At 57.3% G+C, this 17,224-nt stretch overlaps 1 protein-coding gene across 2 annotated transcripts in view; it reads right to left on the bottom strand.

Annotated features, from left to right (window-relative positions):
- Window positions 1-432: 432 nt before the first annotated feature.
- Window positions 433-17,224, bottom strand: part of TMEM59L (transmembrane protein 59 like) — a 17,322-nt gene continuing 530 nt past the window's right edge. The window contains exons 2-8 of one of the 2 annotated variants that reach the window (XM_026655028.1): window positions 12,520-12,625; window positions 10,867-10,961; window positions 4,374-4,520; window positions 3,607-3,715; window positions 2,794-2,905; window positions 2,167-2,308; window positions 433-1,666 (exon numbers count right to left, since the gene is read on the bottom strand). In XM_026655028.1, the coding sequence (XP_026510813.1) occupies window positions 1,505-1,666; window positions 2,167-2,308; window positions 2,794-2,905; window positions 3,607-3,715; window positions 4,374-4,520; window positions 10,867-10,961; window positions 12,520-12,625 (873 nt within the window). In that variant the 3' untranslated portion in view covers window positions 433-1,504. The remainder of the gene's footprint in view (window positions 1,667-2,166; window positions 2,309-2,793; window positions 2,906-3,606; window positions 3,716-4,373; window positions 4,521-10,866; window positions 10,962-12,519; window positions 12,626-17,224) is intronic. The other variant, XM_026655029.1, reaches the window with a different exon arrangement.

Raw genomic sequence — 17,224 nt, 5'->3', positions numbered from 1 at the left:
ACTTCTGTTCACTGTTTGCCATCCACTACACTTGTCTACTTCTGTTCACTGTTTGCCATATTGTAATTCAAACTCCATTTTACAACGCTTACTCCATTTTCTAAAAGCTTGCTGCAACCTTCATTTTTGCAAAACCCTGCTGTAATCTTATTAGTTTAGTTTAGATGTGTGAATGAGGGATGTATGGATGATGGAATCAACCTCCAGCACCAGCCTGTCCTGATAAAATAGAGTTCAAACACCAACGGCGGAAGATGCAGACAACAGCCCTAACAAAGTAAGAAGAATCCACCCTAAAAAGAAAAGAACAAAGGTACAACAGAAGAAACATCAAAGCCAGGTCCGAGGCTGAAAGTCACGTCTGCAATTGACGGGTGATCAATCACACCGAACCCAAAGGCAGCGTGACACAGCAAGACCTATAGACTGTGGATTCAAACTAAAGCCTACAAAAAGGCTGGGTGACATGGAAAACTTTGGAGGGTAACATTCTGCTGCCAACATGGGAGGGCAGACCCAGGCCTTCCTTGTGCCTGGCTTTCCTGGCCAGTTACCGCCACAAGCGACGAATCCAAGCGACAAAATCAAGCCACAGACTCACGCTATGTTCAGGACTGGTAGTGTGTGTGTGTGTGTGTGTGTATATATATATATATATTAAGGTATTAGCTAGTGGTTGTAGATCAAATTGTAATAATAAATGTGGCATCTTTGCCTTGCCCCCTGAAATGATCCTGTATAGTTTTGTCTGCATAACACGCGTCGCATCCAGGGTCTGCCCGAGCGTACGCGCCTTGCTGCAGTTACTGAGACTGAATCTATTCACTGCCTGCCCGGGGCCAGAATCTCCTCTCGGGCCCCCCCGCCCCTCCGCATCCAACGCGCGGCCTCCAGGGAAAATGAACCGAGAGCTGGAGCCACCCCACTGCCACATCCTCTCCCCATGGAGCCCCCATCCGCTTCCTGCAAAACCAGCAGCCCTGAGGCTTGCCAGGTGAGGGCTCTGCCGTGAACCCCAAGGGGTCCCCCACCACACGCAGCTCCTGTTCCAGACAGGCGCTGCCACGCCAACTCCCACGCTCCCTCCCCGCCCCCACGGCAGGGCGCACTCTCTCCCTGCCCTCCCCGTGCTCCCACCAGTCATCTGACTCCAGCCAACCAAGGTCACAGACCGTGTTGTTCTCACTAAAGCTCCCCCCCCAGAGCACCGGAGACACAAGGCAAGAAACCCCCTCAGTACCGCTCCCGGCTGGGGCTGAGATTGTGAACAGGGGGAGGAAAACAATTCCCCCTCCCGCGCACGAGGACAATAGATGGAGGTGGGGCCGGACGCTGATGGCTCCCTCATGGCCCAGGATGGTTATCTTCAGACACAGTGCGGTGCGGGGGTTTAAAACAGCAGAAAGCGGGAAGGCAGATCAAAACAAAGGGGGAGGTTGCATTAAAATGTTCACAGGAAATAAGGCATGGAGATGACAGGCTGGCGGGGGGCGGGGGAGGGGCTCTAGATCACGGTTTTGTCCAGATCCACCTTGACCGGCAGCGGCCCCGCCTCCTCGTTGTCGTCCGCTGGGCAGATGGTGACAGCGATCACAGGGTGCAGAGAAAAGGGGGCCGAGCCATCCAGGTCCTCCAGGTACTCCTTATCGCCATTAATGCTCAGCGGCTGGAAGAGAGTCAGAGCCAGACACCAGGTGACAGGGCGTGGCCGGGGGTGGAGGGGGCTGTGGCAGCAGAGAGGGGGGACATATCGCGGCAGGGGGCTGGTTTGCACCCATCGGGGACACAGCCCAGAGTCTGTTATCACCACGGCTCCCAGAGTTTCTGGGATTCATTTCCCAACTGGAGCCACGATTTAACCCCTCAAAATAAACCAGTCTCGGGCGCTGCTTGGCTAACGTCACGCTGTGAAGTGCCAGGGCCCCGGTGTACTGGGGGCATGTGCGAGGATGGGGTATTTTTTTGTGCTTTCCAGGCTCTCCTCCCCACTCAGTGTCACCACCATGCTGCTCTCCACCAGCAGACAGCGCTATGCAGGCCAAGGGTACGAAGTGCCCCCAGCCCACCCGGACGTCCCCCAGTGGGCTGTGGCTGGGCTCAGCGCACGGTCCCGGCTCAGTGGCATCTGCACCTGAGTTTGCCCTAGGATGCCGGCTGGCTCTGTACCTGGGTCTTGATGTGCTGGTCCGGGGCGGTCACTAGGCTGGCACAGCTGAGCCACAACATCACCATGATGGAGAGGAAGAGGCAGGCAGCCAGGATCCAGCGAGGAAGGCCTGAGCGCCTGTAGCACCCCACCACCCCCCGCCAAAGAGAGAGGACAAGTTTATGGCTGGGCATCAGGGTGGAGGGGGGCACAAACAGGACTCAGAGCTGGCCGACGAGGGAAGGATTTCCCCTGGCTACCACCAACCTGCCTCCTCCACGGAGCATTCCCTTTGCAGTCTCACCCCTGGCCAAATAACCCCACCCCCCACCAGATAGCCCTGCCCCCAACCAAATAACCCCACCCCTCACCTAGATGGCCCCGCCCCTGGACCAAATAACCCCACCCCTCACCCAGATGCGCCCCACTCTTGGACCAAATAACCCCACCCCTTGCTAGTAACATTTTGCAAGAGTGGTTTATTCTGCAATGGAAATCCCTATCCCCACCTCACTACCCCCCCTCCCCTTTCTAGCCCCCTGTCTCCTTTCCTCCCCCCCACATATCCCTCCCCCAATTTGCCAAGGCTTTTCATTCTGCCTCTCCCTCTGCCCCCCTCACCCCTGCGGGGCCAGGCCTGCACCTACTTGGACATGCAGCCCAGGAAGTCGTGCTCTGGTTGTTGGGTCTCCAGGTGCTGGAGCTTGGCTTTGCTCTTTGGCTCTTTCATGGGGGGTTTCTCCAGCTTTTCCTGGGGGCCTGGCAGGACGACACCCAGACCCAAGTGACTCCCCGGCCACAGCAGGCTGGGCACAACCACCGGGCCCCCAATGAAGCTGGGGCAGCTGCTTGCGTGCCAAGGCCAGGAAGGGGAGGGTAGAAAACGGGGCAAAGAGGACTGCAAGGTCTTGACCTGGCTTACTTGATAGCAGCCTAGAACGAGACCATCCCCCAAAGCCTTAAAATAATGATCACTCCAGGCGTTAAACTAGGCTCCAGGAGGCTGGGCACAGCCCCCCCAGCCCCCCACTGGAACGTCGCGACGGGGCTATGACTGGTCAGGAGCCCGTGCGCAGTGAGTTTGGTGGGTTCTCAGTTTGGTTCCCAGCACCCAGGTGTCCACGGCTCAAACCCACCCCCACAGGCCTCGTGCTGGCAGCCTCGGCAGAGGCTGGAGACGGAAGGGGACAGGGCACCTGAGCTGCCTGATGCCCCACCCCAGGTCAGGACTGTGTGTGGAAGCTCCCAGAGTAGGGGGGATGGTCCCAGCTCAGTGGAGGGGGGCATGGGCGGGATGGGCGATCTGCCCCTCGGGTAGAAGAGTGTGTGCATGTACCAGGGGGGCTAATCAGAGGCCACAGGCTCTAGAGAAACCGGCTCAGAGCTGGAAGCACTTTCCAGCAGCTCCCAGCCCCCTCGCCTCCTCGCCCCACCTGGCCCAAGCACTGCCCCTTGCTCACCTGTGTGGGGCTTCAGGGTGTTAGGACTGGAGACAGGCCAGGACTTCTCCATCAGCTCCGACTTGGGCGCTGGCGCCTCGGGCACCGGGTACTCGATCTCCGGCTGGGACTGAGGGGTTAGGGTTCAACCAGAAACAAAAAGGACCAAAACGCAGTTAGTGACTGAGCCCCAAAACCTCCTGTGGGGGCAGGACTGGCCCATGGGGGGGAAGCACGCGGGATAGTGAGGGCCAGATCCCTCCTGCTGCATTAACCCCCAGAGACAGCCTCTCGCTGTGTCTGGGCAGCACCTCACACAGTGGGGCCCAATCTCAGGGCCCGTCCTCGGCCGCACCAGATACAAACCACAGCAGTTATTATTGTAGGGACGCAGGACTTGCCACAAAGGCTCAGACACTGGTTTGTCAGTCAGCCTGTCTGTCTGGCCGTTGTACTTCTCGGGCGCCTGTCACCTCGGCCGTGTCTGAGTGCTGGATGAGACCATCTAGTCTAGCACCAGACCATGACTCCATCTGGTAGCCCAGTATCCTACCTCCCTGCTGTACCTAATGTGGTGTCCCAGTCCTGGTTCTGGCCAATACCTGATGCTTTGCAGGAAGGCAAATATACCTGGTCACTGGTGAAATGCTCGGCACGGGTGGGATAAGAGGGAACCCCTTCCTGACCCCCTGCAGCACTAGCTTCTGCCCTGAAGCATGGGGTTCCGTGCCCTGTTCCCACAGCCACGCAGGGCCACTGATGACCTCAGCAGCGTGAGCCTGCCCTACCTGGAACACCACCACTTTGCCATCGTCTGCCTGCAGGTAGAAGGTCCAGGTGGAGGAGATGAAGCTCTGGGCAGAGCTGACGATGTCGTTGCAAAAGCTGGAGACCAAGTCAAACATGGAGAAGGACACGGGCTGCAGCTCCAGACTCTGAAAATCAGCAAAGAGAAGAGCACCAGCTCGCTGTGCTGGGAACCTCCGCGTCGTCCTGCCCCACCCCAGCCCCGGCTCTCTAGCGCACAGGAGAGGCCGTTCAGGACTCAAGGCTCTGCTCCAGGGCTCTAAAGCAGGTCTATTGACCAGACCATGCTGAATGACCCACCGCAGCGCTCTTGGCCTTAATGAGCTATGAACCCTCCTGAGAGTGACAGGATGGTCTAGTGGTTAGAGCACTAGCCTAGCCCTTGGGAGACCTGGCCTCAATTCTCAGCTCTGCCACAGAGTCTCTCTGTGACCTGGGGCAAGTCCCTTAGCCTCTCTGTTCCTCAGTTTCCCCACCTGTGCAACGGGGATTACAGCCCTGCACCGCGATGATTAATCCATTGCCGACATGGAGACTCTCAGATGCTGCAGGGAGGGGGACAGAAGACAGCTAACCTCCATATCGCCCAGGGCAGTGGCTGGCATGAAATGCGTTCATAGGACTCCGTCTAGGGCCCCCTGCACAAGCACTCGTGCCTTCTCGAAGCACCATTGGCCTCAGCACGAAGGCCGCGAGCTGAGCGGGCCAGGGAGATCAGAGTCGACACACACTGGCAGGAGGTGCTGGGGATAAACGGGGGCTGCGTGGCTGCCAGCCCAGCTCCTTCCACCAGCACTAAACTCACATGAAAATGTTATAAAGAAGAGGAGCTGAGATGCCGAGGGCGTTTCTCATCTTGGCAGCTTAGCCATGCCCCGGATTCTTGGCTCTTTGCAAGGTTTGTTATGTTTTAAAGCATCCCTGCTGGAATCTGCTTGGCTGCTCCTTGCCATGGACGTAGAACATTTTCCAAGGCTGGGCATGCCAGAGCCCCTCATATGGTCAGATGAGCAAACAGGAAAGAAATAGGTCAGGTTCTGTAGCTGATTATTGTGCTAAATCTGCTTTGCTTGCTTGCCCAGGAATCCAAAGGAAACATATTTTGGGTGGAATGAATGGAATCAGGGAATGTTTGGAACGCTATCGCCATGGAGCAATCTTGTTTGGGACCTGGCCTTTCATAGTTTCATCCACCCATTCTTTCAGGGGAAGCAGGGACAGATGCTTGTCCCCTTTACAGGGACAGCTGCCACTCCGATACAGCCAAGCAACTGAGGCTTCTTTCTCACAAAGAAAAACATTGACCTCTGCCACTGATTCTGTGTTCGACCTTGGGCATGTCACGGGACCATTTCACGCCTAAGTTTCCCCATGTTTAATGCTTGTTACCAGCCTCCCAGGGGTTCATTCATTAATTAGTAGAAAGCACTTTGAGCTCTTGGGCTGAGAAGCTATAGAGGCAGCACCGTATCCCCATGCCTGATCCTTGCTCCTTACTGCAGAAAGCCATCCTGCAAAGGTGAAAGCCTCTACCCGAGGCCAAAGGCTAACCCAGTTATTTGGGCAAAAGCTGAATCAATTAAATGTAGGAGGAAAAGAGGCGGAGAAAGGGATAGCCAATCAAAACCCAGGGAACCTGGAATAATCACAGGTAAGAACCTTCCATCTTGGGAATTCAACACCACTCCCTAGCTTAGCCCAAATCAACGGCAGGCCTAGCACAATGCAATGAACCTGCCGTTTATGATTTGATTTAAATAGCACAACAGCCCTGCACTGGGTGGTTCTGCTTCCAACAGCCCAGACCGACCCACTCCCTGGGCAATGTTATTAGAAGGTTCCCTATAAGCACTGGCGCCATTCACCTGTCTCCTGCATCCCAGGTACCTGGTGACCATCAAATGCCCCGAAGGTGTGCCATGCAGGCGGGATTCTCGGAGGGGGAACGACAAGGACATGAAATAAGCAAAGACCCCTTTTTGCTGTCAGATATTTGTAAGTGTTGTTTGCTAATGGGGAATTTTACTGCTGCGTGAGGGGCTGCAAAGACCTGAGATTGCAGGGATTCAAAATGCCCGGCTGCAGAGCGCAGAGCCAGGACAGCGTCTTCCAAAGGGCTGCAGCCATAGGTGTAATGACGCTGCGATGTGGGGGTACGGCACACGGCTGCTGCCATGTGGTGGCAAGGGGGACGTGGGGCAATTGAATAAAGGGGGACAGCTGACCAGATGTCTGTGCTTCAGACAGGTGGCCTACGAGGAGTTATCACAGCCGCCTCCATCTTCAGCCAGCTGATCTGCTGAGTGTGCGCTGGGGGGGGAAAGGGAGAGACGTCGGGAAGGGGAAATGGCAACCAGGATCTACAGTTTTCCTGTTTCTTTCATTTTACAAAGGAAGTCAGCCTCTATCTAGCTGCTACGGCTGGAGCTTCCAAAGGTGAAGTGAGCGTACAGGGTGGAGTGACGCCTGCCTGAGTCTGCAGTGAGCCTGAAGCAATAGCTCCAAGAAGGTCACTGCCCCGTCCATTTCAACCGGTGCTAGCTCAGATCCAACCTCCCTGCTCATCGCAGCACGTGAGGAAGGAGAGGATGGGTCGGACTGTGCAGATCTGCACCATCATTGCCCAAAATGCGGGCGGGGGATTACCGGCAGGGAGGTGGCATGGTGGAAGATGAATCCGTTCCAATGGAAAAGCCTTTAACCCCAGGGAGAGAGCGACTGACCTCGTCCTCCTGACGGGCAGGCTGAGACACGTTAGACGTGGCTCCACCTAGGCGTCAATGCTGTCCCTGCCCACTAGCTCTCACTGCCTCTGCTGTCCACACAGGGGCCAGGTCAGCTGGGATCGGAACACGCAGTGCTGCCTCCTCCTGGGGTCTGAGACAGAACTTGTCTCCCAGTCCCTTTAAAATCCAAACAGCCCCAGGGTATCACCCCCTTGGCGTGCGGCTGGGCTCTGTGCAGCAGCCGCACTGGACACCAGAACCACCAGCAAGCTTTAAACCCCAGGTTTGGCCAGGACCGACACTCCCTCCCCGCTGCTAGGCACAGCCAGTCACTCCTCCGAGCCTGTCTGCCGTGGCAGCTGTCAGCACAGATACGTCTGTCACAGCGGTTCCAGGCTGCCCTGCCCGCGCCCACGCCGCTCTCTCGCCCACGTGTCTGCATGCCCTGGCCCCCAGACCTCTTCCGGGGGGAGACCCATCAACAGCCCCTGTGAGACGGCTGCAGAGCAGGACCCACTGCCCCAGCCACTGGAGGGCGAGTATGGATCCTCCTGCGCCCAGGCCCTGAGCACGGCTCCCAGGGGAGCAGCCATGTGTCTGCTTGGAGCAGTATGGGGGCCCCGCGTCCCGGGAGCAGGTACTGACCACACACCTGCAGGACCCTGCAATCCCAGACCAGGCCATCGGCCCTTCTAGCCCCACCTCCTCCCGCCAATCCCCAGTGCTGCCAAAGGAGACAAAAGCTCCCCACAATGCAGCTGGGCGGAGATGCAAGGTGCTGTACATGGGGCCAAGGAGCGGATTAGCTCCCAGCCCCTGCTGCTCCAGGCAGTCTCCTCACGCTCTGCTATAGAGAGGTCTGATCATTGCAGCTTTGCCATGCGACGGTGAAACAGAGCATCCAGGGGCCCAGTCTCAGGCGGCCTCTCCCAACGCCCCACAGGGCACGCGGAGGCCGGGGTATCCCAGGGCTCAATCCACCCCAGTGCTCTCAATGCAACACCTCGTGCTGGGGCTGAACGAAATCCAACCCCTCCCCACTGAGAACAATAAAAGCTGCGTCTGGGTAGCAATGTCCCCTCACCACACGCCCCGGGGCCCTGCCGGGCACAGGGCTAACACCTCACACACTCCCACTGGGTGAAGAAGGATGCGAGGGTCGCGGTGGGGGCTTGCAATCAGTCTGGGGCGGGGGGGTCTGGCCCGAGATCGGCTGCGTGGTGGTGCCATCTCCAGACCATCGGTGCTGAGGGGCTCTGTCATGGCTGGAGCAGGGACTGTATGCGCTCCACCGGGGGTGGGGAGGGGGAGAGGGTTACCACAGCCCAGCAAAGAAGGGAAAACAGCAGGGGGTGATGAAGGCAAATCACTCAGATTACAGGCTTCTGGTCCAGCCTGGATTCTCCAGGGACCAACAGACCGAGAGAGGAGATTTGGCCTGAACAGCCTGAGCTGGGACAGACTCAAGGCTTCATTCTGCTTCCTGATCTCAAGGCCGATATGAACTTGTAACCAGAGGAAAAGCCCAGTTGTGGGTTTGAGGGACCGACCGCTACCAGGGCCCCAGGCCGGAGTCAGGGGCACCTCTCGGTAGAATGCAGGTAGGGCCTTTTATTGGTTTTAGAGGCTTTCTCTGTAATGCTTTTACCCTCCAGGATAAATGCGCTTGCTGAGCAGGAGCTGGGGGGTAACTGGTAACGTGCTGGTCTCAGCCCCCGGAGAGAGAGCGAAGCACCAGCGCTGGCTGCTTAGGCCGCTGGGGATATCGCCGTGTGGAGCAGGGAGCTGGGGAGTGAGCCACCAGGCTCCACCCAGGAGAGATGACGCTGAGAGCCGAATGACGCTCCCTGACACAGCCGCCAGGGAGCACGTAGGGGGGAAAACAGCTGCCGTTCCCCCGAATCTCTCAGTCCTCCACTCTACTCACTAGCCACATACCCATCCTCTCCAAGAGGCAGGAATAGAACCCCGGAGTCCTGCCTCCCAGCCCCCACTGCTCCGCTCGCTGGACACTTCCAGAGCCAGGAGTCCTGTCTCCCAGTGTCTTGCTTGGCTCACTCGCTAACAATCCCCTCCAAGGACGGGCAGAGAACCCAGGTGTCCTGCCCCCCTGTTCTCTGCTCTAACTGCTGGATGGCACTGCCTGACCGTGGCTCTGAGGACACGGCAGCCCAGGCTGGCTTCCTCTGGAACAGATGCACCGTGACTCACTCACATGGGGATGTTCCCAGCCCTTGCCTTCCCCGCCTTCTGCCCACAAGCACTTTGGAGAAGGAGCCAAATGCACGAGCCTCGGCCTCCTGGGATGGACAGACCACAGAGCTCTAATCCGATTAGAGCTGGTTTCCAGAAACTGTGCCCTTGTGCTGCTTCCCGCTCCCGGCTCTGGAAACGGCTAATCTGGTTCCCCCCACCAGGGCATTGGCGCCAACGCTGCACCGTGGACAGGTGCCAAGAGGGGACGGAGCCCTGCATCACCCGCCCAAAAAGTGCAGCGCTCCCCTGGGGGACTGTGCCAGAACCACCACCAGAAAGGGGGGGAACAAGGTCAAATGCTCCCATCACGCACCCTCCGAGTGCAGCCGGATCCACCTGCTGCGTTTCTAGGGCGGCCCTGGCCATGGCCCTTTGAACACAGCTGGGTTGGGTCCCTTTTCCCATTGCACCTTTGGCCAGCACGAACGATGACGAGGGAAGAAGGGAAAAGGAAGAGAGGAGAACGTGCTGCCGGACAAGGGGGTTCCACGCATTCCTGCCGGGCCGAATCAATGCAAGGTCCATGTGCCCTTCCTCTGCTCCACTTACCTCCGGGATGCAGAGTCTAGACAGAGGGGGCAGGGCAAACTCTCCCTCTATCCTTCAATCAGACAGCGAATTCCTCTGCATCCGCAGATCCCGCCAGCCCTGCACTGGTCTCCCCAGCTGCCCAGAGGATCGTCTTCCTCCAGGACACCCTGTTGGCTCCGTACGTTCACGGCACCCTGAGCCGACAGGCGCCAGCGGCACAGCTCTCTGGGCTTTGGCCCCCGAGAGATAACAAGGGCATGAGGAAGAAGGTAACGGCCCTGTACCCAACCCGCCCTCCCCTGTTCCTCGGCGTGAACTGCTGCCTGCCCCATCCCACGGGGATCCCCCAGAGCTGGGCTGAGGACAGCAACTGCCCCGCCAGATTTCCTCATGACACAGCCATTGAAAGGGACCTTTGGTTACTGCCCCTGGAACGGACAGGGCTCTGTCTGCAGGAGGGGGCCTCCATTCCAGGTGCTGTCGATCCAGGTTTTCCTCCCAGCTGTCCCAGGCGAGAGGCCGAGCTCACCCAATCTGCTGGCCAGATGGTCAGCTCAGCACTGCCGAGAGATGAGCACGAGCTGGCTTCCGGCCCCCGCCTGGAATGGACCCTGGCTCTAACCCTGCTCCCAGGAGCCTTGGGCCATGGTGGGAGAATGGAACTCCGTCAGCTCCTTGGCTTCCCTGCCAGCGCGGCTGAGCCGGAGACGGGAGGGGCCGTCTGCTGGTGCTCATCTCCCACTATGATCCAGAGGTGCTGCAACTAGGGGTGCTGGGGGAGCTGCTGCACCCCCTGGCTTGAAGGGGTTCCCATCGTACCCTGCGGTTACAGCTTGGTTCAATGGCTCCCAGCCCCACCACTGTACACACTGTTCCAGCCCCCCTGCTGCGAGCTGCTCTGTTCAGGCCCATTACCCAGGCAGCAGAGCCCCTTGGCACTAGGGAAAGAGGAGGCTGAAACCTTGTCTTTCCGGCTCTGCGATTCGGGCAGCTGCTTCCTGCATCCAGTCGTGCAGCCGAACTGCTCCTCGGCGCTGCCATAGGCTTCGATACAAGCTGCAAGACAGGAGGGGAAGGGAACGGTCAGGGCCCGGGCACCCGCAGCCGTCGGATACGAGCGAATTCGGAGCTCAGGACAACAAGGGGCTGGCAGCACGGCCTAGAGCCAGGCAGAGCCCACCCTGCTCTTCCAGGGCACCCACAGCCCCCTGCTATGCCAGCCCTGGGCTCCCATGGGCAGCTGTCGGCGTTCCTCAGCCCTGACTGCTATTCCAGAGCTGGACTTCTGCACAGAGAGAGCCAGGTCACAGTCAAAGTCCTGTGACGTGGACAAACGCCCCCCCGGACTGGGATGAGACCCCCCCAGCTCTGAGTCAAACACCCAGCTCCAGGGTGTGTCCACCAGCCAAACCCCGTCCGACAGCCCAGCGGAGTCACCCGGAGAGCGCCCCTGGGCTGAGCTGGGCACACACAGAGCTGCCTGACGGGCTCCATGCCCTATTTCATTTCTGCCCAAAGACTAATCAATCATGGCAATCAGCACAACGTTCCCAGACAGGTCTCAGCCTCCAATAGGAAACACCTGGATTTCCCATAAGCAGAGCATTAGCCCACGCCGGAACGGCCCAGCCCCCGTTCCAAGCAGCTACCCTGAGATCCCAGCGGCATGGTATAGGGGGGTCGTCTCCCCTACAATACCCTAGACACTGAGGCCTTGTCTACTCTGTGGGGACATTAAAGCCCCCAGAGCACTTTTCCCAAGAGTAGGGGGGTTGCCCAAATAGCCTCGGCTGAAAAGTCCACCTGCCCTGGTGCTGAATACCGGCTGCTCCGCTCCGCCCCAGAGGTGGCTGCAGTTCAGTGAGGCTGCAAAGTGCTTTGGGATCCTTTGAGATGAGACGCACTGGGGGGTTAGCACATCGTCCCTGGGCCAGGGATGAAGCCTGGTTTGCTCACATGGCACCGGGAACTTGCTGGACAGCCTTCAGCCTGGCGGGGGGACTCGGCTGCTGCTCTGGGAAACTTCCATCTTTGCAGCTGCCCGCCGGTGAGGCTAGAGCTGCACCCCTGGCGGGGTGGTTGGCTTCAGCAGAGGATCCTCCCCTCCCTTCTCCTACCCCTTTGAGAGGTTGAACTCACGATCAGAACACTATTAATCCCCTTGGTATTTGGTGTGGCCACAGCCCTAATGGGTTCATGTGGGGCCTTGCATCCACGTGACCCTCCAACTTCCAGGATTTCCACCAGGGAGTGAGTGGAGCCGGCCCGGATTTGCACCAGGGAGCGAGCGGAGCCAGCCCGGATTTCCACCAGGGAATGAGCGGAGCCGGCCCGGATTTGCACCAGGGAGCGAGCGGAGCCAGCCTGGATTTGCACCAGGGAGTGAGCGGAGCCAGCCTGGATTTGCACCAGGGAGCGAGCGGAGCCAGCCTGGATTTGCACTGCTGGTGCATCACGGCCATGGAACTTTGTCTGGACAGCATGGGAGCGCAGAAGGCGCAGAAGCAACCTCTGTCCTGACAGGAATAAGTGGAGAAGCCACTTCTGGACAATGTAACTGAGGGGCCGTGGGAGAAGAGGGGAGAGAAAGTTAATTGGCTGCGCTGTTCTTTACCTGATTCACATTCGGCTCTGGTTGTGTTCAGCTCGGCGCTCGCATCCACAAAGTGACAGATGGAGAACAGCCGGCATCCTCGGTAACAGGCGTTGAGCACGGCATCCTGGAGAGAGGAAGAGGAGAGCTAGGAGCCGGTACAACACACAGTGCAGTGGCTGCACCCCAGCGTCCTGCAAATACCCGAATGCCCCTGGGGACCCAGCTGTGCTCTGGGACTGGGGCAGCAGGGAAGGGGCGGGGCGGGAGGGAGCTATCCACTGCATGGGACCAGGACCCCCAGTGGTTGGATCTCTGACACCAGCTCCAGATCCTTCCTCCCTGTCGATGGACCACAAGCATCAAGACCTAGCACTACGTCTAGGTGGTGGCACCGTCTCCCAGGAGGGGTGGTGGAACCCCAGTGCGTTGGGCATTTACCGCGAGGCTGGACAAGGCCCTGCAGAATACACTGTAGGGAAGAAACGGGGATAGGGCTCCCAGGGGAATGGACTAGATCAATGGTTTACAACCTGTGGACCATGGAGCCCTGGGGGTTTGCAGACTATGTCTAAGATTTCCAAAGGGGTCTGCACCTCCATTCGAAATTCTGTAGGGATCCGCAAATGACAAAAGGTTGAAAAGCCCCTGGACTAGAGGAGCCCGAGCTGGCCTTCTGCATCTCTAACTGGTCTGACCCTCCTGGCACTGGGCAGCCTGCAGCGCCGCATGGTTCTCTGAAAAGCTCCGTGTGACGTTGGAAACGTCTGGCTGCCCAAGAACCATGGGCCTGGCGAGCCAACAGGACGTGCGTTTCTCACACAGACTCTGTGGGCCCATGCACGTGGGGGAGTCTGCGGGTAGCTGTCCACGCATATGTTCGCTGGGGGGGGCACAGTTCTGAGGGCACCTTCACCCCCACCCCCCCAGAATCCTGACTGGCCCGAGAGAAACGGCTCCTACCATGGGGCTGGGCCCCAGGGAGAGCTGCTCCGGCCTCAGCAAACACAGCAGCTTCAGCAAAAGAACCGAGGTGCCGTTTGCTGCACTCGTCTCCTGGGTGCTGCGCCCAGCAACCTGCCCCCGTATCGTCACTGACCAGCAGTGGGGCAGTTCGGGGCCGCAGCAGGACACACAGCCCCCTCCCTCTGCCTAGCTGTCTTTGCCAGGGCCCGATTCTGCCAGGCAATCACCCACAGCAGCCCTGTGAGGCGAGGCCAACCCTGAGCCCTCTCACCTGAGCTCACCTCTGCCCCACACGGCCACTGAGGAGGCTGCTTGGAAACCAGCCATGTGACGCTTCCACCTTAGTCTCTGTGGCACCACAGCTCAGGACCTGCACTTGGCACGGGGCGTCCTTACACGCGTGTGAAATATTGATCCCTCCCCAGTGTTAGTATCACCAATATCGTGTGTATTGGGATCATGCCTGGCTGGGATCAAGGCCCATTATGCTCAGGGCCGGACACACGCGTAACAAAAGGAGGGTCCCTGACCCACGGTAAAGTAGCTACACCACTACCTAGCTCTTTGAATGAGTAGATTTGAAATCATTACCCCCATTTTACAGATGGGGAAACTGAGGCATGGAGCAAGGACGTGACTTGCCCAGGGTCATCTAACAGGCCAGTGGCAGAGGCAGGAATAGAACCCAGATCTCCTGAGTCTCAGGCCAGTGTTCTAGCCAAGAGACAGCAAACAGACCCAACAAAGACCAGGCAGGAGCCCCCAGGAAGAAGGAGATATTCCCATCAGTCTGACAAGCAGCTGACCCAGTCACCGCGGAGCACTCTGCAGGGAGGGTGAAAGAGGTGAGTTTTAAGGCAAGCTTGGCAGGAAGTCAGCGTGGCCCTGGACCAGCGATTGTAAGTAGGGCTGGGATTACCCTTCTCTACGTGCGTGGCGATCTCGCTGCATGAGACTAAATGACAGTAAACCCAGAACTAAAACAAGGGCAAGAAAGGAAAATGCCTGGGAATAACTGAGCACTGGCTGGCAAATGGAGCCCACAGAACTGCACGGTTGGTTTTCTGAGACCACGAGTGATTTATTCCAAAAGGGGGCAAGGGAATTTCCCATCTCCACCAGTCTGTCCTTTGGCTCGACATGTTCAGCAACCTGCCAGCCCGGGAGTGTATTTCTCTATGGTTGCATTTGAAGACAGACAAAGACACACGATTTACCTAAGTCTACAGCTTCATAACCTCTGCTTTGCACAGAACACCAGGGCTGAATCCCAAACGTCTCTGTGCCAGGAACTGGGAGCGCAGCCCTGCATTTCTCATGCTCAAATGCTGCGCGGATAACAGAGATGCCGTTGGATGCCCTTCGGCATGAGCCTTTAGAAGGATCCATTTTACACTTCCTCTTCGAGGGTCCATGTATCAGACAACTGGCCTGTACACTGAGGGACGCCCTAGGGCATGGAAGCGGGGTAGGATCATCCTTGCTAAGAAAGGGAGACGCTGTCCAGGGTCACTAAAACAAACAACTTTTATCGCCGCCTGCCCAGCTTCTGTCTGGGCAAACGAACAGCCACTTGCAAGGGGATACACCGGAAGAGCCCAGGCTGCCCAGTTTCCATTTTAAGACGCTAGCTCTTCCCCTGAAATCACTGCTTTATGCACATCCTGGCTCAGAGGAGTTATTCCAGCAGGAAGGAGATGCTGGCATCCAAGTGGACTGCAGCAGCATCCAGTCCCCTCCATTCTCTGCTACATCGCGGGCAGCCAAAGCCTTGTGCAAAAGCAACCCCGGGACTTGTACAGCACAGCCCAAGGCTGCCCTGATTTTTTTAAACATGGAGGTGCAGTGGGCAGAGGCGACAGAACCCAGCATGCAGTGTTCCAGCAAAGGCACTCAGATCTCCGCAGAACACTGCATGTTGGGATCTGTAGTCTCCACAAGCCGCAGCGAGGTGGCTGCAACCAGCCGAACACCATACAAGCCAGGTGCTGCCCTCACACGCTTGGGCGAGTTGCTAAGGCCAGCTGTAAGCTTTTCCTTTTTGCAGCATGTGTCATGTACTTCAAGCGGGTTTCACATTTTAAGCATGTCTTTGCGAGATATCAAGTTACAGACCCCCCCAAATGTTTTCGATTCGCAGCCAGCTCCTGCGGCTGAACCCACAGGGACTCCACGCTTTCACCTCCAAAGCAGGATCGCTAACCAGAAAGCAGCCCAAATGGCTTGGAAATCCGCCTTCCCATTTCAGAATAACACGAGTTCTCACACGCACCCGGGTACAAAAACCTACCCAGAACAGCCCCAGTCCCCCCCCCCGCCTTCCTGTTCGTTTGAGAAAATCCTTCCCCCAAAGCATTATTTATTGCAAACAAACAATCCAGAAAACAAAAGCTAAAATGGACACGACCAGGACATGGAAAAATCTTGGGCTTGGAGTTTTTCAAGGATTTTTACTGTTGCTGCACAAACCAAAGTCGGTCCCATTTCTGGAGGAAAGGGGACGACACCAAGTGCAGATAAACCTGTTCAATAGATTGTCAAAGGATCGGTTACCAAGTCTGGGAGGACAAAGACCGGATTCTTCTTTCCTGATGAATGACCAGAGTGGATACCATGAATGGGGGTGGGGAGTATTTCAATTACTTTTTAACTAAACTATTATTATTGGTGTATTATGGATGGCAAGTGTCTGATGACACCATGTATTTCCCCCTCCTCCCTTGAACTGGTTTTAACAGCAGAAAATGTGACTGGTTTTAAAACAATCACCTGGGCTTTTCCCCTGCTGTGTTTGGATATGTCACATGGATCTTTGATGGCCTTTCCTACCTGCCAACGTACGACCTTAGTACATTTATTATGGCAAGGCTAGGCAGACTCTGATCCGAGGCCTTAGTTTGAAGTTATTAGTCTAGAAGCCAGAACTGGGGGGTTTTCAATGATTATTGTTTGTATGGTTCTTGTCATTGCCGCTCTTATGAATGATACTCAAGCGATTTCCTGAGAGCACTATTGGCTCCAGCACTAACGACAGCTTCATCGAATGCTGTGCGTACACCAGTGTGAGGAGTTTGGCAGTTCTCAGTCTCCGACACGGCCCTCCCCCCTTGCGGAGGAGGCATACTGGAAGGAGAAGGTGCCCTAGGGATGCAGTGCTTTTCTCTCACTCATGGGTTTTCTGGAGAATGGGGCGGGGAGGGGAATACACAGACATCTTTCAGCTGAGCCTGTGAGGGGGGAGCCGTGGGAAAGAAAGCAGGTGTCCGGCTGCATAACACAACCAGATCCAGCCACTGGCTTCTGCTCTTTAATTGGACACCTGGCGCCTTGCAGAATAAAATGGATGAACAGCAATTTTATCAACACCATCCGTCATCGCCCGCCCCCAACCCCCGCACCTGGGCAGCAGCCTCTGCCCGGGCACCTTCCCCTAGTCAAAGAGCATCTCCTTGATGAATGCCCTTATTTTTAGTAAGACGCTCACACCCCCCTCCCCCCCCGGCTCAGGTTTTTTAAAGGACCCCCCCTCAGCACCAGGCTCGGTCAGGAATCCATGGGCAAGGCTTTCAAAGGGGAGCCGGCCAGCCTAGAGGCCCCGAACCCCCATAAGCAGAAAGAGGCAGAGGCAGAGCCAGGCTGGGGGGGGGTGAGAAGGGGGGGGTTCCACATGACAAACCTTCTCCCTGCTGCAAAAAAAAAAATAATTAGACCCATCAGCCCCCTTCCTCCTTGCAAAACAAATCAATCCCCCCCCCCCTTC

Source organism: Terrapene carolina, unplaced genomic scaffold, assembly GCF_002925995.2.
Source record: "Terrapene carolina triunguis isolate 2854851 unplaced genomic scaffold, T_m_triunguis-2.0 Scaffold194, whole genome shotgun sequence".
In the NCBI taxonomy this organism is placed as follows: Eukaryota; Metazoa; Chordata; order Testudines; family Emydidae; genus Terrapene; species Terrapene triunguis.
Note: the sequence above shows the minus strand (reverse complement) of the source record. Positions and strands in the feature narration are given on the sequence as shown.